The sequence below is a fragment of the Aulonocara sp. 'chitande type north' Nkhata Bay genome, linkage group LG18 (assembly GCF_057382095.1).
Source record: "Aulonocara sp. 'chitande type north' Nkhata Bay isolate Kocher_YH1m ecotype deep benthic linkage group LG18, A_spYH_male_GT1.1, whole genome shotgun sequence".
NCBI classification, from domain to species: Eukaryota; Metazoa; Chordata; class Actinopteri; order Cichliformes; family Cichlidae; genus Aulonocara; species Aulonocara sp. 'chitande type north' Nkhata Bay.
This window is the reverse complement of record NC_141361.1, coordinates 21,996,784-22,019,090: the sequence shown is the minus strand read 5'-3', so window position 1 is coordinate 22,019,090 and position 22,307 is coordinate 21,996,784. Positions and strand designations below refer to the sequence as shown.

General features: G+C 41.8%; 2 protein-coding genes across 2 annotated transcripts in view; one reads left to right on the top strand and one right to left on the bottom strand.

The window, feature by feature from the left end:
* The window catches only part of ece2a (endothelin converting enzyme 2a), a 98,896-nt gene extending 89,291 nt beyond the window's left edge, over positions 1-9,605 (bottom strand). The window contains exons 1-2 of the mRNA XM_086272065.1: positions 9,326-9,605; positions 8,192-8,356 (exon numbers count right to left, since the gene is read on the bottom strand). Of these exons, the coding sequence (XP_086128191.1) occupies positions 8,192-8,351 (160 nt within the window). The 5' untranslated portion in view covers positions 8,352-8,356; positions 9,326-9,605. The remainder of the gene's footprint in view (positions 1-8,191; positions 8,357-9,325) is intronic.
* A 5,536-nt stretch (positions 9,606-15,141) lies between these two features.
* On the top strand, positions 15,142-22,036 carry map6d1 (MAP6 domain containing 1). Its single transcript, XM_086271174.1, has 3 exons — positions 15,142-16,202; positions 16,876-17,203; positions 21,360-22,036. Exons 1-3 carry the CDS (start codon positions 15,652-15,654, stop codon positions 21,438-21,440), a joined length of 960 nt encoding a protein of 319 aa, XP_086127300.1. The 5' UTR covers positions 15,142-15,651; the 3' UTR covers positions 21,441-22,036.
* The last annotated feature ends 271 nt before the right edge of the window (positions 22,037-22,307 follow it).

Genomic DNA, 22,307 nt, shown 5'->3' with positions numbered 1-22,307 from the left:
CACTGAGGATATCAGGTTGGCATTGCTCAGTTGTGTATGGTTTGCATCCATCTGTTAACTTTGAGGTAGGTCACTCCTGATCTTAGACATCACCTTTATTCTATAACGAAACATGTCTATCCTAATCGTAGTGTCTGACTGTCAGGATGACAATGTTCCCATCCATAGTGCACAAAGGGGTTACAGGTTTTGGACTAATTTCCACCACCTCAGTAAAATCACGGAATGAGCAAGTCAAATCATGCACCCATATGTAGAACTGGACTGACAAATGTGTGACCATCCTAACAGCAAACACTGGAAAACAGGCACATCGGTGGGAAGAGAAAGTACAAGTGAGGTGACGGTAGGTAGAGAAAGGTGATGTGAGACAATGAAGACAAAATAGTGTAAGTAATAGTGTTTGCTAATGGTACCCAGTCATATTTGCAGTGTGAATATGAGCTGTAAATTTAAGTCAGAGTCATAACATCACAAACTCACCACCTCCTATCATCGGTTTTGATGTACATTTTATCTAGACAAATAAATGTATATCAATATGTAACAGTACATACTTGAGGGTAACTTTAGTATGTTATTACTGCTGCCCACCTGCAGTACCTTTGCGGCCCACCATGGGGCCCACACTTTGAGAATCACTGGTGTAGAACAAAATATGAGAAGAGAAAGGAGACTATAAGAGGTTGCATTGTGTGTAGTAATGTTCTGTATATAAAGACATAGCGTCATTGTAGTCAAAGCAGGGGGCCAGAGATAGTCACTCAACAGCTGACTGTACAGTCACACGGGTAATCTTACAATACTTCCTTTGTCAGTAAACACCCCTTACATCACCCCTGGGAACTAAAAGCACCCAAAAATGATAGAGCAGTGATGTCAGTGGATGGGCTAAAAAAAGGGGTGCAACACTGAGCATATAGGGAGATGAAACATGAGGTAAGGTGCAGATAATAAACAAAGAGTAAGTCAGAAGGTTTAAAAAAACCTTTGCAAGAAAAAATTTAATAATAAATGATCAAAACTTCTATTGATTAGTTTTGTGGTATACATGTCAAAAACCCAAAGATGACCTCTTGAAGAACTTTGCTGTTTCATTATCACTTCAATACACAAAGATATGTAGTTTACTATGAAATACAACTGAGAACAACAATAGCTAACTACCAAGAAGCTTGAGTGTGTGTGTGATAAGCATATCTGCTTAAGAATTGGTTGAAACAATTGATCATTTATTATAGTAAAAGCAAAAATCTGCAGATTTTTTGTTGTGTGTGTGTGTGTTATTCTACGAAAGTAAAGTTTTCATCAAAGCTTTCCTCCTGCTACACTTCATTTTAACATTCTTCTGATGTTTAAACACATGCATGCCTTCAGTATGTAAGTACACCTTCGGACCCTCGGAGGCAGCTTTTAGTCTGAGGGGAGATCGCATGTCATGCCCTCTGTGTAGGTGCATGGATACTCTTGGGATACTACCACAAACACATCTAAACTATACACACACACACACACACTCACACTGAGGATGAAAGAGCCATTACATCATCATCTCTCGCCTTGGGGAAGGAGCCATGAGCACACTGACCACTAGGAGATGTGGGGTCATTACATCACTGGAAGCAGCCTGGAGCAGGCAGTAAAAGAGGGAGCCGTGTGTGAAGTGGAGCGTGTGTGAGCTGATCATTGCTTCGTATTATTGCTAAGTGACACACTGGTCAGTCGGGGGGGTCGGGGACTGCTTGATGCAGCGCTGTAACACAGACCACCCCAGGCCAGTCGACTGCAGCGATAACACATTACGAGGCCACACACGACTTTAAAAATAACAATTACTGAACCTGCGGTTCAGTTTAGTTTTTCTGTTTTTTCCCCGCAGGAGCATTTCATAACTGTAGCCCTATTCATAATCCAGCATGCTTCAATATCGGTGCTTTCACAGCAAGTACATTATTACTTGGGGGTCATCCTTATAGAGATGTTTTTGAACTCTTGTATTATTTTAAAGCAGAAGCAACACACAATGTCAATGTGCTTGAAGTGGGTGTCTGAAGTAGGCAATGCAGCATCCAAGCAGGATGTGTGATTGTAAATGATCTTACCGCCTTGTTGATCATGAGGGACTACGGGATCAATACTGTATTTTGAGTATTCTTATGTAAAGCGGGAAAACAGTATCTACACTGTTAGAGGACATAAATGTTCATGACACCTCGAAAGAAAAATGTTAGAAAAGCATATGATCGGAAGGATAGAAAGGAAAAACGTTTTCATAAAGGTACAGTTTGTAAAATGTCACCACTAGGTGTCAGTAGATTGCAGTCAATCCAATTCTGTTTTCTTTCTTTTTTTCGGACTTGGAAACTTAAGTCAGAAACTCTCATAAGATAAGAGAATATATTCAAACTGTTTATCAGAAGAGAAGTGTGATTTTAAGGATACTCTACCCTAGCATTGGCTAATGTTAGCTTATAACGAGTTGTTGTTATTGTTTAGCCGGCTCACTGTTAGGTATCCAGAGTTGGGACAGTTGCCTAGAAGAGGATGAGATGAAGCAGAAACATCCTTAACTGTGGTTCATGCCACCACATCTGACCAACGTTTATCGGCAAGGTAAGGTTTTTGTCTTTTTACTGCATCATGCACAATATTACCAGACTTACATTTTTAAGTAGAAAAGTAAAACACCACAGATTGCACAGCTATTACCTGGATGATTGCGCAGGCATCAAGACATCAGAGTTCAAAGAGTAAGAGGCGTGGCCCGAAATGTCTTTTTATGTAGTGTAGACCGCATTCTCACACCAGTGTCTGACTACACAGGTTGATATTAATTCATTTACTTTCAGATGAGAGGAACTGCTGAACACGAGATTATTACAAACTCGACTAATGTCAAAAGGCAGAATTATGGTTACCAAGAAGGTGGGAAAAGAAAAGAGGATGCTGGGAAGCCTGCCTTTCGAAGCGACGTGTGAAAGAACTACAGAAGGAGCAAACAGGTAAACAGAGAAAGAGAGATTTCCAACAAGGTGTGATAAGACAGTCTACAGATAAATATGAAATACTGTGAAATACATTTTTTTTTAAGATAATTGAAGGACAAAGACATTAAAACTGCCAAACAGGATGCAGCAAAATGTTCAAGAGCTCTCTCATGCATCTCCCTCTGTATGCCTCTTCTCTTTCTCTCCCCGTGCTGTACAGACTATCTTAATGGAAATCACCTCTCCATCTGAGACAGATGAGTGGCCCCAATCTGATTAGTTATTTACCTTCCTTCCATTTCCCTTTGTTCACTCATTAACACACAAAAACCACAGCGGCATTTTGAATCTCTCTTTAAGTCTGCCCTCCTCTACATCAAGTTATGCGCTGGTTTTTGTGTCATTTTACAGAAGCCGATAATCTCTATGGGTTTAGTGCCTTTACAAATGAGTGTGGCCAGTGCAGTATGAGCATTTAAGAGATCTTTACCACACATGAGGGCTTCCCTGTATAGCTAAGCATCTGTGCACGTGTGCTGTTGAAGAAGACGCTACACATGCTGGGTCATAAAAATGCATGAGACCGAGAGAACAGACACGGAGACATGAGAGCTCCCAAGCGATATAATGGCTCTCCTTTGGGTTTAAATCAGCACGAAGAATGTGTTACCTGGTGCAGTGTAATGCAGAAGAGGAAAGAGTACCTATTTTATATCTCAGACTCTAGAGCCTCAGAGCCCACTCACGCCTCTGCTGTAGGTGGTGCTGTGACACACACCAACAAAATGAGGCTGAATACTATAGTTCTAACTTATAGCTTAAAAAAAGAAAAGAAGTGTCTAACTAGCAGGGCGACAGGCCATCAGCATCCAACCTAAAACCTCCGTGCCTAACAAATTTATCTGAATAAGGGGCCATTAAACTACAAAGCCTTTTGCTGAGAAATGAGTACCCAACTTTAGGAGGTTTGGCTCCGCCGAAAACACAACAGAAAGCTCCTGTCTCTCCCTGACACACATTCAACAAACCCCTCTAACACACTGTGCATGCATCACCCAGGCTTACAGCAGCCCTCTGTGCCTCTCAGAAGTAATAACAGCCTGATAACAAACAACTTTAAAGGTGCAATTTCAGCTTGATGGACTTTAACTAAAACTAATTCTGGTGATAGACAACAAACAAAACTCATCTGCAGTATTTACACTGTCCAAAATCTTTCTTTGTAAGAGAGATTCATTAGTGCATCAACTAAAAGCGTACAGCTGTATTCTCAGTCAGTAAAAAGGGCAAATAATATATACAAACATAAATTATTTCTCTGGCTTCAAATAAATATCATAACATCAAGAAAGCACTACCATAATTGTTCTAATAGCCAGATGCTAAGTGGTTCTCCAGCCACATTCTTTATGCTGACTTAAGTGTATGCTGAACAACCAGAACACAGTGTTCGCTATTCAAATGTTTATGTGACAGAGCAGCAGGACCATAAACAAAACTGTATTGCAGGTGGTGTGGGGGTGTAGATTCATCTTGATACAACAGTGACATCTTGTGGGCACTTACAAAAATGCTACTCCAACAAAATCCATTTAACACACCAACCACACAATCAAGTATTGCTTCTCTTAAAAATAAAGCATAAAATCCACCTTATTCAGATGAGTATTTAGTATGACCTGCAGCAATGTTTTTAAACACAACCTGATAGGATTATTCGCCACTAAATAATACGAAATACTAAATATCTTTACAAAGGAAGGATGGTTACTCCTGTTTCCTTTTACCAAAGAGTCCAAGTACTGAAATTTAGCACTCAGTTCATTATGGAAGCTTGCTTCCACCACTGAGAAAAACAAAACATTTTTTTTCATCCACAAGTCATAATTTCAGGCTAGCATCTCAAAACTTTGACTGCAGAAGAACACTGCCGCTAGCTAACTGCTCAGCGCGGAAACAGCACAGCAACAAATGGTAAAAGGCCTGTATTTATATAGCGCTTTACTAGTCCCTAAGGACCCCAAAGCGCTTTACATATCCAGTCATCCACCCATTCACACACACATTCACACACTGGTGATGGCAAGCTACATTGTAGCCACAGCCGCCCTGGGGCGCACTGACAGAGGCGAGGCTGCCGGACACTGGCGCCACCGGGCCCTCTGACCACCACCAGTAGGCAACGGGTGAAGTGTCTTGCCCAAGGACACAACGACCGAGACTGTCCAAGCCGGGGCTCGAACCGGCAACCTTCCGATTACAAGGCGAACTCCCAACTCTTGAGCCACGATCGCCCAACAACAACAACAACACACAGGGCGCCCTCTGACCCCGGAAGGACACACCGTCGCAGCGAGAGGGCGTCACCCGTCACTATGGCAACATAAACAAAACATAACTGTACAAACAGAACCCCCGAACAGCCCTGACCCGCTACATAGCCCCCACCTAAGGGGTCAGTCGTCCCCGACGACCCCATTATCCCACACAAAGTCCTGCAAATGTCCAGGTGCCTTCTTTTGGCGCACCGGCCGGTCACGACCGGCGGGAGAAAAGTCACTCGGGTCAGAACATGGGGTGCCACCATCATCCCACTTCTGACACCAATGTGGCGAGCTCAGACAAGGAGGAGACAGAGGTATCGTTTGGTCTTGCTTCCCGTGAGCTAGCCAGGGAGCACAGCCGTTTATTAACATCTGCAGAAGAACACTGCCTGTCACTGCCGCTAGCTAACTGCTCAACGCCAACAGCACAGCAACAACAACAACAACACACAGGGCGCCTCTGACCCCGGAAAGACACACCGTCGCAACGAGAGGGCGTCACCCGTCACTATGGCAACATAAACAAAACATAACTGTACAAACAGAACCCCGAACAGCCCTGACCCGCTACAATATATATCCTGCTGCTTTTACACACGCACTCACATAACTTTTGCTCAGCGATTCTCTGCGCGATCAACCTCTCACATGTTTAAGCTTGCTGCGGGAGATTTCACTTGTCATGTTTTCATAGTAAGCTAACGATTGATAAGACGATGTCGAGGAATTGGTGCGCAAATTATCATCACTCACCAATCAGTGTTGTCGCTCTCTATACACAGTTCGCGCGATTGCAAAGTGAAAGCAAAAAACAAGCGCAAATTCAAACGCGATTTCAATATGTCACATATTGACAGTGACTCACCCATGCCAACGACATAATTACCCAGCTACATTTCCGAAAGAATGCAAAAGCATTGACATATATTTTTCCTTCCCACGATAGGCCGACGGGCAGGGCAGAGATAGATTTTGGTAGCCCGACTGGAAAAATCGCTAGCCACGGTACATCGGGCTAGTGATTTTGCAAGCCCTATATCTGATTGAGGAATCACTCATCTTTGGAAAAGAGAGTTTATTACAGAGAAATGGCTCTTTCCAAAATAAAAGCTATACTACACGCTTCTTCTGGGCTATATTCTCAGCAGCATATTAAACATATCAGGTCCCCATAAGGATAATCATGTGCTAACGGCTGTCTAAATGACTCGGGTAAAGTTTGTAGCATGCCTGCTTGTTGTTTTTGTCTGCTTCCACTTGTCTTTGCACTAGGATGATGTCGGTGTAAATGTGCAGTCATATTTGTTGTGTTCCCACTAGTGCTGTCAGCGTAAATCTCGTTGAAATGACGTTAACGCCACAACGGCAAATCTCCATTAACGAGCTACCGCAGATCGCCTATGCATGGGGCTGGACGGCCAACACCTTAACGAGCTAACTGTGCTAACACACTAGCTCCCACCCATGTAATTGAGCATTGCGTGGCACATCCAACATACTGTTTTACTTTAGTCCATGACGTGCTTACCTTCAGGGTCATACGTCACATGAAAACCAAAATAGTTCCAAAGGCCAGATCTGAATGAGAGTGGGGGAGGTCCATGTTGCAAGGAGAGCTTAACTTCTGTCTCGCTAGCTTGCCCTGCGCTCAGTGAATCTGCGTTCGACTACTCCGCCCAGGCTGCACTGTCGAGCGCAGATCCACCGAGCGCATCGTCAGAAGGGAAGTTGATAAAATAAATTAAAAATTTATTTTGTATTGTTCGATACATATGCGTACTGAACCGAAAGCACTGTATCGAACGGTTCAATATCGATACGAGTATCGTTGCACCCCTAATATATATATATATATATATATATATATATATATATATATATATATATATATATATATATATATCTAACAGCCACAACATTAAAACCAACCCTCTCTTAAGTGAATGATAGTGATTTCCTGTAACAATGCAATACAGGCTGGCATTGGTGTTGAGGACAGCACAGGACACCCCAGAGGTTTTGCGTCACCACACGACATAAGGCAGGTGGAAGAAAATCCTCATTTAGCATGTGTATTTAGATCGTTTTTGATTCTCACATTTTGGTGTAAATGTGAGGAACCACAGCACAATAATATGCAAATGTATGCAAATCAAATCAGATCATCTACTCCGTTAGAAGAAGGTTTGTGCTCGTTTATATTGTTTTCGAGGATTCTGTCAACATAACAAATGAGTCACAGTAACAGACACCAGCGTGATGATATAACGTTTTATAAACACTGGAGATTTTTTTTGTCTAAAATAAATGTCCCAGACGCCGCACGATTTGCCAGTTTTCTGATGTACTGGGTTTTATCATGGTTGTTGATGTTTAAAGAAAATTGGCCATTTTCAGTTAATACTGAGCTCCAAGTAAAGGACCCGATTTAAAAACTCTCTTCCTCTCATGCAGCCACATGTTAACTGCATTAATACTTTTCATGTCAGAGTACTCAGGCCGCTTCCATTTCTATGCAAACAGCTGCCTGGCTGGATTTAATTAATAACAGTGATTATAATGGCAGTAATGACAACCGTGAGGGTGATATGCGACAGTCCTGATGAGAAACGCTGGCAGGGATTTGTCCCTTTATGTGACAGCACACAGCGGAGAGGTGACAAGAAGCGGGGGCGAGAGATGAGGCCCGACATGTGACACAGATCTGCCATTCAGATCAGGATTTCCGACCTCTAATTCTCCAGGACGATCGCTCCGCTTCCCACAAAAAAATTTCATGTGGCATTTTTCTTTCTCTATGTACACCATATTGAGGTAATAACGAACAAATGGACACGTTAAAAGTAAAAAATAATACAAAAAATAGAGAAAACTACCTACCCAGTATCAATATAGAGTCCTCTTTCTTTACAAATCTTTCCAGAATGTGCTGGAATTTGGAGAAACCCCCCAACCAGTCATAGCACTGCTCCATCGTGTATCTTTCATCCCAGTAGGCGACGTCTTTGTACCTGGAGTTGTTTTCTGGCAGGTAGTCCATATTCTCTGGAGCATGACAAAAATATGTAGCATAACACTGTGTCAGACTATAACGAGACTTCTTTTGTGTGTCGCTAAATCTGTTTTTGCTACAGTGCAGTGATGCATTTCACTGTGCTTTTTCCATTTCATTGTGGTTTCAGCATTGTCATGGGTTTTTTTCTGTCAATTTACAGACCAAATGATTGGCTGCGAAATTAATCAGCTAATAAAATACATAAAATAATACAAAATGTTAAGACTGCCCAGGTTACTGTAAAATAAATTGATTTGTTTTTACTGTGACTCATCTTTATGAGAGAAAAAAAAGCTACTGGAGGTTTTTTCTTTAATTATTTCATTACTTTTTGAGTTTGACATATTTTTTTTGACACATTATAGGCAAACAAGTAATTTACAAAAGTTTAAATTCCCACAATCATTTGGCAAATACAGGAAATCGCTTTTTGGCACAACACTTGTATTCAAACTGTTGTGACTGATTTGTTGACCTGTAATCTGTCAAAATCTCATGAATTACATATTTTGAAAAATATTTTAACTCGGAAAAAACGGGACTGATTATAATGCAGAACACAAATCAGAGTCAAAACGATACCTGAAAAATAGTTGTTGTTTTTTTTTATTTTATATATTACACCTTCATAAATCCTGTTTACTACAGCCTATTTACTAATGTAAACAAGTTTATTAGACATTAAAAATAACATATACAAACACTTGCAGTCACTTTTTGGCAGGGTCGTGCATAGACCTGGCAGACAGCAACACTGTAGTGAAACAACGCCAAATAAACACAACAAACAGACGCTACTTCAATGTTGTGACAAACTCTTAAACTTCCCTCGCCACCTATTCAGCGACTGTAGATAGAGCGCATGCGTGGATGCGGCGGACTACCTCTCGCAGCCAGTTCAGTTTGTTCATGTAGTTGACAACAAAAGATTGCACAAAATACGATAGTCATTTACCTACCTTCTTATTTTTTCCCCTCGTTTTGTCGTTAACTTCAGCAGCTTTGTAAAAAAAAAATTTAAAAAGGCCGTTTCCTGGGTGGGAATGAATCCACGTGTTAACAGAAACAACAGTCGTAGGACCGAGTGAGCTCACTTTCACTCTCACGTTTCTATCAAAATAAAGCTTGGTACTACAGAAAGTAGAGTGAGCCCCGTCTTAAACTTCCCTCATTTGATAATTCATTCATTCGCTTGAACAGAAAAATGTTGTCTCTGAGTTTTTCTATTTCTTACGAGTCAACGCTTTAAAGGAGGCGGAGCGATACAATTCAACAGTGCGGTGTCTAGAGTCGTGTTGCTTTCACGTACTCTTTGTAAAATCTGTCAAATCGCCACGGTGCATTCAAGCGATCTGCGTTTGTTACAATAAATGTAGAAAAACTTTTTATACAGTCATCGGTTTGTTAAAACTGTTCTTCAAATTAAGAAAAAGAAGAATGCATAGACCTACTTGGTATTTGTTCTATAGTCTTGGTTTCTATAATTAAACCAACTACTAAAGGAAGAGAAAATGTGTGCGCACAGCATAAAATGAGTCCAAAAGTGATTTGGTTCCTTTCCCGCTTCAAACTTTAATTTGAATGATGATGAGTGATGATGATTAAATGATGATTACTTATCAACCCTCATATGTTGAACTATAAAAAACAATTCTAGTGTTTCATGATGAGGTGGCTTTTAAAGAAAGAATGATCACATTAACAAAACTGCAATAATTTATAGAGAAGTTCCTCACAGGACACACAAAGCAAGGTCAGGGGTGGAAACCAAATTCATATTTTGTGCTACATTTCTTATTACATTATGTGCTTTCTGTTCTCAGTTAGCTCAGCTGAATACATTTGTACTGAAGAATAATGCCCAGTCACAGCTCTTTTGTTTATCAGCTCTGCCCGTGAACACTGTCTGTGTTGGTCAAACAGCTAACCGCACCCACCAAAAAGAAAACAAAGAGAAAAGATTGCATCTGCAAGAAAGTTTTAATCATTAAATTGCACTTGTATCAAAACAGTTTCCCTGGAAATGAATAATTTCAAACAGGAAGAATGCTGAACAATGTGACATTTGTCTTCTTTTTGTTGTTATTTATTCCACCCTGATTACCAAATCATGGTACACATCAAGGCATACGCCTTTAATGTAATTACCGAGAAAACAGAAATTAGGTTTTAGTTATTTTGGGGAAATTCTGATTAGTCTTCCTTGCTCCTCTCACCTACTACATCATTATGCAGATGTAATGTTGTACTTTCCCCTGCAGATGGTAGTATAATACTGCTGTCTTAAACGTTTTGCTTCTTACTACCTGCTGAAAGAAACCCAATAACCCTGCTCATTCAATTTCAGTCTCTGTTTTGGTGATTTGCTTAAAATTACACTGTAAAGTCTGTGGCATCTATACCTGAACAAATTCATGGCCCGCATCCTCATAATCAAGAGCTTCTTTTGCTGTCTCAGACTCACTGGAGTGGTTCTTAAACTGTTGTGGGCAAACCTGAGGTCTCATTTTTATCTGTGAACAGCTGAAAAAGGGAAATTCTTATGCTGTGAGTGCAGCACTTCCCATTCAGTTAATTTTATGCTTATTTGTATTTTATAATTACTAAACTCTAAACAACTGTAGTCCCGTAGATACTAGAACAGGGGGTAGGCAACCTTTCTGATGAGCAGTGCCATTTAAAATTTCCTCAGAAGTCAGTGTGCCATATGATTGCATTAGCAATAAATTTAATAACACTCTGTATCAACGGTTACACACTACATAGAACCACTTTATAGAATTATATTTGTTCGCAGATGTCGGCAGCTATCAGCGAATAGTTATCAGCTATTTTGAAACAAAAAAAGACACTTTTTATCCATAACAAGAACTCCATATCAGCAAATGAACTGTACAACAGAAAATGCAAATGCTATTTATGGTCTCCTCACAACAATGATAAGAAAAATAAACTGGGCCAATATGGCATGTTTGTTAATACACTCTGATCTCTGGTCTCCCACTCAGAGACACAGATCTCCAAGTGTCCAGCATTCAGACGGCTACCTGAGGACACTCATGTGAGAGAAAACCTGCTCACACAGATATGTAGAGCCAAATACTGTCAATAAGGCCTCTGCAATGTTCTGAAGACAGTTAAACTTGTCAGGTAGTGATGTCCAGCAGGTGACAATGCAAGCTCCATGAACACGCGCAGCTATGGATTCCAGCTGCTTCAATGTTATATGTATGATTTCTATACATTTTACGTCAGATAAAAACTTTGGTTGTAAGCTTCAGATAATTATTTAATAACAGCTAGACATTTTAAATGAGAATAAGAAAGTATTTCTTTGTGCCCACCTCTCCCTGTTAATGCCCTACCTGGGCCCCTGGCAACACTTTGCTAGATCTGCCCCTGCACAGTTACCAGCTGTCAGCTACTTAGAAAAGGATCCTGGTGTTATTTGTCTCTCAGAAACAGTTCAGAACTTCCCTTCAACTCATTCATGTCACCTTAAAGGTAAACCTGTTTCTGCATCACCTGTTCAGCTCTGATGATTCAGTAAGGACATCTCCTGGTTTCATCTTCATGTTTCCCTCTCACCAGATAACCAAACCGATATCATGACAGCAGCTTTTACAGCTGTGGCTCCAGCAAACATCAGCTGATACTACAAAGTAATATTAAATACATTCTAACAACAGCTGATCAAGCTTAAACGTGCAGCTGTTGTTTAACGTGACATGTGCTGGTTTCCTCTTTCTGGCGCAAAGTGGGCGATAAACAAACAAGAGAGAAAAGCCGATCAGCTGATCATTGATCAGGTTCATGATTGAAGAAGAAACAGGAGAGAGAGGGGGGGGAATGAGAGAAGAAGAGGCAGCTGTGCAGCTTAAAGACAGAATAACTCCAGCTTTGTGTCTTTTTCTATTCTAGCTGAAGTCCGGGACAAACTGTCCCTTTTCAACACCAAACGCCTAATATTTTCTCTGAATGCGGGACGATTCCGTCTTTTTACGGGATGGTTGGCAACTCTACTAACTAACCTTGTGAATTAAATAAAGTTCAACATCAGTAACATCACAGCACCCACCCAGCTGTATAGAAACTCCATCATGCTAGCTAGCACGCAGTACCAGTTATTGTAACTGACTGTAAAAAGTCAGCACAACGAAAATAAACTGCAGTTAAACACTTGACCGCAGCACCTAAACTTGGTTTATATCTGACCCAGATAGACTGCAGGTCATAACGTCTTACCTGAAGAGCAGTTCACCTGACACTCGGACCGGCCTCAGGGCTCTCCTCCTCCTGCCTCCCCTTTCTCTCATCCACCTGCTGTCCTCCACCACTTGCTAATTTTACTGAATCTAGCCACCACCAAACAACTGAGTTATTTTTACACACCGACCAACATCTGGCCAATCCACCACCTTTCATTGTTTATACCGTTACAAAGAAAAAAAAAAGTCACCGGGCCACCGAGCAAATGCCCAGGATGGCCAGTCCAGCTATGGTCGTGCCATCAGTTAACCCTTCGCGTGCAAACTGTGGCACGCATGCCTAGAGTTGCCGACCCCTGAAGTATCGAAAAGGATTTTCACTGTTATTGCCACTTTGCCATTATGGACAAATATTCATAAATGAACAGAGTAAACCCTCACAGTCTCTGAACGTCTAATATAACTTCAAATACAGTTATTTTATACTAATGCAATTCTTTCTTTCTTTTTTAAATAAAAGACAGTCATCATATTAAGGGTGTAGTGGCATTTTTTTTCTCATAGTGAAAAAGCCAAACTGATCATTTGAAACAATCCATGGGATTATTAACACCAGTCTTATATGTATTGTGGACACCATCAGCTTCAGGCAGCTCTATAATAAGGCTAATGGTGCAACTTGCACTTGACTTTAGGAGGAAATTACATAAATTCTTGCTTTAGCGCTAAATAGTGCTCCAGCCAAATGGTCAGAAACAGTCAACTGTGAGCCCACAAAAATATTACAAATTTGTGTGGGCTCACATTTTCTAAGTGCCACATACTAATGTACTAACCTGCAATCCAGGCTGACTGTGGAAAAGGCACATGTAGTATGCTGCCCACTAAGATGAAGGGTCCTGCATGAGTGGAACAAAACCCACTCTGGTTAAATGTACACCTGCTCCTGCCTACATCATTTCACCATAAAGCCATAGTGGTCCCATATGTATTATATTATATATTATAACATATAATATATTATATTAAACATACTGAACAAGACTGTTAAATACTACAAATTTACCATATTCTAAAATGCAGAAACATTTATTTAAAATATAGTTTTGTAGCTTAAATTTACAAGAGATCCTGTGAATTTTTGTATGCTTTATGTTAAATAAAAAGTGTGTAAAACACTTAAACTTACAGAAAAGTATACTGTTATTAGTCGGGTTTTATTATGTAATTCTATCTAAAACATTTTGGAAATTTAATCCATATGTAATAAAATGATATATCAACCAAAAAAAGTGCTAATACTATTGCAAAACTAGTAATTGGGTTTATAATTTATAATTTATTATTGTTTTGTGATGATAAAAAAAATACTTTTTACATTTTTAGGTGTAACTTTATAGAAACATTTCTGATATCTTTACTATTATCTTTACCTTAAAAGGATCACTCATTTAAATTTAATGGATTCCCAGAAAATGTTATTGCATTTACAGTGTCCCGTTACAAATGGTATCACCTGAACTTTGATTGTTAGGATATGTTTTCACATAAAATCGTATATTTAATGGATATGAGCCTTTGCAGAGTTATACTTGTTAAAATATGAGTTTTACTTTTAAAAGTAATCTTATAGTATTTCTGTAATACAGCATTAACACACTGATACAGTACTTCAATTTGCAACATGTCAGTTAATGAACAAACAAATATGTAAAATTACACAACCTATTACTTTACAGCTTATTTTTACTCATTGTATTCATTTTTAATATGTATTTACAAATTAGAATAAAATGTATTTAATAATATTATATATTAAATAAGTGCTGTATAGTTGTGAATTTTTTCATGTTATTTTACTGGAGACGTGTTAACTCAGTCAATTTATGTAATTTTATTGATTTAATGAACAGGAAAACTTTGTGATCAAAAAATTCTGTTACATGTTTAAATTGATTGATTGATTGATTGATTGATTGATTGATTGATTGATTGATTGATTGATTCACAGTGAACTACACCTTGTTCTCCTGCAATTATATATAATTGCCAACAGAGTCATGTCATTATCACTTTAACTTGTGTGTCCCATTTATATGACCCAGTCCAGAATGTACACGCAGGCATTGTTAATGTTACGGAGTCCTTGTGTAGCTGTGAACAGAGGGGTCTCCACAGGACCCTGAAACCTCAACCGTCATTAATATTTTTGTTTTTTACCAGGAACGTGATGTTACTGATGTTACTACTGTCTTCTGTGGCCCGTTTGTCTCCTTTATATTACATTATAATGTCTGCAGGCAGCAAAGAAAAGTAAATGCTGTTTTATGTGCACTTTAAATGCATTTGAAAGTCTTATTTAGTGACTTGATTAGCTCCCCTTCAGTGGTTATGAAGCAGGTTGACGCAACACATGGTTAAACTGAACTTACTGTGAGACATTTTGAGAAACATCTGAAAAAATAGTCCATCCACTCATCCTCACATTTCCCAGCTGGGCTCGTTGGACTTGTGTATGCGTGACTTAAAATAACAACATCAAGAAATCATTGTAAACAGTGTAGTCTCACTGTGGAGCAGCGTACACCGAAGCTGCATCATTATGTAACCTCACGGTGAACAAGGTACGATTATTTTAGTGATTTGTAACGGGAGAAGCCGCAAAACAGCCAATTCTCAAGCTTTTCGCTGGAGAAGTGGAGTCGTGTGAGGAAGTGGAGACAGATAACCATGTCCAGTCCAGTCAGACCCGCGCAAACGCCGGGATCCGTCTTGTGGAGATGCGGAGAATAATTTGCCACAGATTCCTCTGCATAGTGGAGGCACTATCACAGACCACGTGAGAGGAATATTCAATGACGGTCCCCGACAGACCGGTTCATCTCTGTTGGCACTCCTCTGCTGGGTGACATGGACTCCTGGACGCTATACACTCTTAGCTTTACAGAAACGAGCGAAGAGGGAGGGCGACACTCTGAATGTAACCTCTGATCGCTTTTCTCTTCTTTTTCAGGTCTTTTTGTTTCTTTTTCTCCCCCTTTCTTCTTCTGTTCTCCTCTCCGGCAGTTAGAGGGAGTATGGCTTGGCCGTGCATCAGCAGAGTCTGCTGCCTGGCTCGTTTCTGGAATCAGTTCGACAAATCGGACCTCTCCGTCCCGCTCACCATCCAGAACTACTCGGACATCGCCGAGCAGGAGGTGCGGTCCGTCACCAAGCAGGTATCCGCTTCGGAGCGCGCACCCGGCAATAACTACACACCAACTCCGGACACGCGTGCCAAAGGCTCCCCTCATGCGCCCGCGGATGGCACTGGGACCCGAGGATCTTTCAGGTCACGGAAGGAGCCCAGCTACAAGCCCCGGGAAGACTACCACCCCCCGGGAGTACCTTTCCCCAGTGTTACGCAGTACAAGCAGGATTTCAAACCATGGCCCATCCCCAGGAAGGAGAATTTCCCGTGGATTAATAACGAGGGGAGCAGGGCAGACTGTGTGTCGGACAGCCCGGTGAATACTTACCACGTCCAGGGTCAGCCTGGGGAGAGCCGGGGGGGGAGAGAGGAGAGGGGCAAGGGGCAGAGATGGGGGGAGCAGCAGGTGATGGAGGAGAGCAAAACCAGCTCCTACAGGTCTGAGATCCTCTCTCACCTTGTTTCAGCACCGAGCGCTGTTCACAGCGGGTGTGCCGCTGATGTGCTCATGCCTGCTTTGATGCTTAATTAGACTTTAATTTATTACTAGTTCAGCGACTTCCAAGGTCGAGCCAACAAGCATGCGTGGAGACGAGGGCTCATTAAATAATTCTCTCACACGTTTCATATTCGTATATGGTACAGCGCAAGTATGGTGTAGGATTTGTGCTGGCACTGTATCCCCTGTATGTGGAGGTCTGTGTTTTTCAACCTTTTCTAGCTTTTAATCCTTTAAAATGGGATTTTTTTAAAAGGTTGATTCATGTGAATACATTTCAAAGATGAAAAAACAAACATATAACCCCCTCAGATACTTTTCATGACCTCTGGTCCATTTAGACCCCGAGGCAGAGTTAGTATATACACTTTGGGAATTGAATTCATACATTACAGCCAAGATACTGATAAACGCCCACATGTTTCATCAGGACTCTTATTCTGCAGTTTGCTGCATCAGCTGTTAAAGAATGGAATATATTAAGCCCAATTCAAGATTACTAGCACATTATTCTGTCTAATTTCTCCATTAATTTAATCTTTGTTATTACTTCATGCTCCAGACGTCCCCCTCCAGCTTTGTCACTCTACTAATACACTTCTCTACCTCCAGGCAAGAGTACAGGCCTTGGGCGGGGGTGCGACCGGCCAAAAGTGCGAGGAAACCCCCCCCAGCTCAGTACTCCAGCCCTGGGACAGAAGCCACTCACGTCCCACGTGAAACCAGCTACCAGGCTGCCTACAGGGGGGAGGTTGGCAGGTCCATGGGTCTGCATCAAGGAGAACACGTGATCCCATCCGCTGCCTCCAACATCCAACCTGCCGCTGTCCCCCAGCCTGCCCCCACTGCCCTTCAAGCCTACAGATTGCAGAGTCCATCCAGCCTCCAGCAGAGCATCCTGCCTGAGAGGACTGAGCTCAGTGGAACAATCAAAGGAGAGGTAGGCGCATAATCATTGAGTTCAAGGAGCCATGTTTTATGTCTAAAGTTTAAAGAAAACCACACACAGTTCATTGTTAGAGCTGCACGTTTAAATCCAGGCTCGCTCATCCTGAAAGTCATCTTCACTCATCTCCCCGGCGGCCTGTTGCTGTTGGGGCATCACAGAAAAGTGATACAGCATTCTGTCCCCGAGAGGCTCAAAGTGACCCAGCTGTTTAAAACAGGCCATGTACCGTGTTAGGTAACAGTGCTGGTGCTACACTCTCTACTGTGGCCTGAATAAAACTGGGTTGATGAGGACAACAAATTACATGTGTAATTCTCTGAACTGCAGTCCATTTCAGTCAGCTAACTGACTGACATCTGTCTAGAAATCAGTGCTGATCATAGCTGCAATGAAACGTGTGATCCTTTAATCTTTGCTGTTATTAAAAGAGGTTATTTCTCTTTATGACACAGCACAGTGCTTCTTTAGATAGCCAATGGAACTCCAGTGATATCATATACATTATATACATACAAGTATAACCATATGCTCTCAGATTGCAGATTTATAGGGCTTTGCCTGAGCAACAACCATACAGAATAACTCACAGCTAAATAATAAGGTGACGCTCAGCAAGGGTCATATAAGGCCTGCACAATGCAGATTTTTAGGGAGAAAATTTGATATTTATTTGTTGACTGATATTCTATATTGCTATGTATAGAAAGTATGTTTGAGTTACACTGAATATTAAACTTTTTGGGTCATACATAGTATATGAACAAAAGTACTGGGGTTACTACACATTACACATACAGGAGCTGCTTATCCGTGAAAACCAATGCCATGAATTTCCCAGTGTGCAGTTTTTTGTGCCGATGTTAATGCAAGAGAAGGTTTGGAGCTCTGCAGCTGTTGAGTCAGCAGCCCTATATGCACTTCACACGATCTGAAACTTTGTCTCTGGGTTGCTGTGGTTGCTAAATGCGTCCACTTTGCAACAATATCACTCACACCTGATGGTGGAATATCTAGTAGAGAAGTACTGATTTGTTGCAGCGGTGGTGTCCTATTACTCCACCATGCTCAAATTCAGTGCGCTCTTTAGAACGAGACATTCTTTCACAAATGTCTGCGAAGCCCAAATGCGTGCCGAGGTGCACAGGTGCGGCCATGTGACTGAAAACACCTGAATTCTAAGGTTAAGTGGTGTGGTTCAAGACTTATTCTGTGATGCTACTCTACTGCATGTGTTACAGGCAGCACTATGCTTCCATTATATAATTTCTAAAGTATCATACTTCTTCATTAGTTTCTCTAAAAATAATAATAACTATAATAAAACTGGTGCATATCTGACATAAAAGTACTGAGTCTGCTGCCTGCATGCTCTCTCAGGTCAGCTGTCAGCTGATACTTAGGGAGACAGTTTTTGGGGAATCTCCAGAAGTTTAGTGCCATCCTTCTCCTCCGCCCTCAACACTCAGTGCCATCTGCCACTGGAGATCTGGGCAGCTGTGGGCTGGACCCGGTCAGATCTTCATCTGTGTTACAACAGCTGCCCCAGTAACATCTTAAGCCGACTGGTTTTCAGGGAGATCTGGCACACGTGCTCTTCTGGTGAAACGAACACGTGGCTCTCACTTTAGCAACTGTTTGAGAGACTCGGTTAAAAAAAAAAACAATTCGTGCACGAGAGCAGAACGATACGACTTTGCAGTTATTTGCATCACTTTCTGAACAAAGCTTGGTCCGTTAAGCTGCAGCATACCTCGGTTTTGCTGTGTGATGCTAATGGAGGTTGAAGGGATGGGATGTTAATGGCAGGACACAGACTCTAATAATAACACTGGCCCAGTTGGAGTGAGAGTTCAGGGCACATTAAGAAGAGATGTGCTGCTGCCAGTGGGCCAAGCTTCAGAAAGAGTGCAGTAGATATTTCCTGTACATTCTTATTGTGCCGTCTTTCAGCGTTGCATGCACTTTGTCTGGCATACCACAATCTGTCAGTGTGACACAAGCCCAGCCTGGCGGCATTAGATAATCCACCCCGGTTACCGATGGCCCACTCATTGCCGACTCATTTATTGACTCACTAACCCCCTGCAGAGGTGTCTGACCAAGCATTACACATCCCACTCCAGTACACATTATACTGGGTCATAGTATTCAGCTGGTATTTGTCCATATCTGGTGTTTTATGATCAGCATTACCATCAACCATCTTCATTCAGCAGGCAGACCGGCAGCTCATTAAAAGATGTAACGGTTAACTTGATGGTAATCTGCTCCTGATGAAAAAGAAGGTGGGCAGCCATAAAACACTCATTACTGTTTAAATCAATTTGTGCCCCCTCCCCTCACCTATAACAGATCAAATCCGTCTCGAAAGACAAAAGCTGGCTCAGATTTCATGACGTAAAAAAAACAAAACAGCAATGCTTTTTTCTTTTTTTAAAGACGAGAGCGCTGCGTTCATCTTGAACTCACTGAACTTGCAAACCCAATTTAACGCATCCCGGGGAGAGGAGGCATCGAGGTGAGAGAATGAACCTCAGTTAAACCTGACACCCCGTTAGTTTGCAGCAGCGTGTGTATGTGTGTGTGTTTGTGGAAGCAATCATTCCTGGCAACTGCATCGCAAGGCAAACAGATTTGTGAGGATGGCTTGTATAATCTGCAGTGTGTGTCAGGGATAAGCAAGACAAAACCACCAGTGCGCAGAGTGAAAACCGCGGCAGGAGCGCTTGTGACAAATCCTTGGTTATTTCACATTTAGCTCACAGGCAGCGAGCAGCCTCCTGAGATTTCTCTCCCTTGCAGGTCATTGGCAATCCTTCATAACTTGCGACTACAGTGTATTAAGAGTGCTGCGTTCTTCTATGGCAGGAAGAGAGATGCACAGTCGAGTCAATGGCTTTAAAATGCATGAAGCGGATTAAATGGCCTGCTGGGAAAATCTAACCTAAAATTTCCGGTTACCTCCATTTACTCATTTGGCAGGGGGGATGGCAAATCCCTGCATTGGAATCTGATTTTTCCACCTCCTCTAACAGGCTCGGAAAGCGATCTGAAGTTGTTGTGTGTCGGAGTTGTAGATGGTTTTCTGATCAGTCAGCGTTACCCCATTCATTTCCCTGCTTCGCCCCCATAAGTCAGCCCTAAGTTTCTACAGTTCTACATGTGTTATTTTTCTCTTTCCTCCCTCATTTTTGCCAAGCTGTCTCCCCCTATTCTTTCACTTGGACGTCATCCTCGTTCCCACGCTGCTCAGGACTACAGAGGAAGTGTCCGGTGCCAACTTGGCACTGTTTATATAGAGAAGTGAGGATTGTACTAAAACCAGGGGAAAGGCAAAAAAAGGAATGAGGGGGAAGAGACTCAGACCGGGGGGTGGGGGATGATGCACTGTGTGATAGATAAGTGATGGAGATGTGGGGGGAGGGGAGCAGTGTGTGATGGATTATCTGTTAAAGTGCAATGTTGCATTGGGTTGCAGTCTCGTTTGGCACCAATCTAATTTAGGAGAGAGGCAGACCTGGCTGCTGCACAGAGCAGAGAAGACAGTGTGTGTGTGTGTGTGTGTGAGAGAGATTGTGTTGGGGGTTGAAAACAGTCACACAACAATCCAACTTGCTAAACAAAAAGTGTTGCCTTCCCTGCCACCCACAAGGCTGTATAGTCAGACTCACAGTGGAGCTGGGACCACAGTCTGAAGGACTCTCCAAAGATTTTGTGCTCTGATTGGCCGACAAAAAGCTGCCACACTTCAGCTAGATATGCAAGTAGAAACTGAAGAAGTCTGGGCCCGCTATAACGGGCAGATCTATTAATTGCTAGAGAGAACAGAGTGTGGTCAATGTCTCCATGTTTTATTCACTGAAGCCCAGATTAAAAGTCTGGCCAGATTTTATTTTCTTTTTTTGGGAGGAATGGGGGAAGCTGTCATCAGCAGAACAGATCAGCACTAAAGAGGGAAAAAAGCAACCCAGCCCACACTGCTAGCACTCTGACAGCAAGACCTGATGTTATTTGACAGCTTAGTCCGTCCAGTGTCCTCTCATTTCACGGGTGTGGCGTGAGCATCACAGCTGCTGCACTCGCTCCCATTTCCCTGACCACTTTAGAAGACTGCTGTTACACCTGTCACTCTTTATCTGTCTTGCAGGAACATCTGGTGAGGACCAAACTCCCTCCAAACCCTTCTGCTGTCTTTCAAAGCGGATCTTCGAGGGTCTTCAACATCTGACGCCTGCTGCCATTCTGCTTTGAGGAGTCGACACGGGAAATGTCCTCACTTCATTCCACAACACAAGAATCTATGCAAGGGAATGTATTGTTGGGAAGGCTGTGGAGCCACGGACTCAGCAACCCAAATGGAGATAGTTAGACAGCTCTTTCCTCCCCCCCATCCCCCACACTCCTTCCTGCCCCTGTTGCAATGGAAATGAACACGCATGTAATGAAGTTGATTTTTTTTTTTTTGGATGTTTTTGCATAAACGCACAAGAAACTGGCTGCTCTGTGTGTTGGTGTGTGAATTTGTGTGTGTGTGTGCCTGCTGATTGGTCCTTTCACTGAACATAGAAAAACAAAAAAACAAACAAACAGTGTGCACCAGTGATGAAGTGACCTTTACCCGCGTAGACTACTGTGTTGCCCTTTGGTGTTGCTAGAAATCTGCTTGAAAATAATTTATTTCCTCAGCATCTATTTGGTTTGTCAGTTTGGAAAAAGTATTAGTTGGTCTCAATTTTTTTGTAAATCTGTTGTTAAAGAAAAAGAGCAAATGAGTAATGTAAGATAAATGACAATAAAAGATCATTAGCTAGGTTGTTACTTTCAGATGCCTCCTCAGTTGTATTTCTTCCTCCCATTGCCCTGTTAGTCATGTTTACCCTTTTCACTCTTGATTGCAGTTAAGAGCCAGTTAATCTCTCTGGTGAACTGAACCCAACTTCTAATTCACAGCAAGAAAGTGAGCAGTTACACTCACTGGTCACTTTATTAGGTATAGCTTTTCAACTGCTTGTTAGTTCAAATATCTAATCAGCCAATCACCTGGCAGCCACTCATTGCATATTAGTCATGCAGACATGTTCAAGGTGACCTCCTG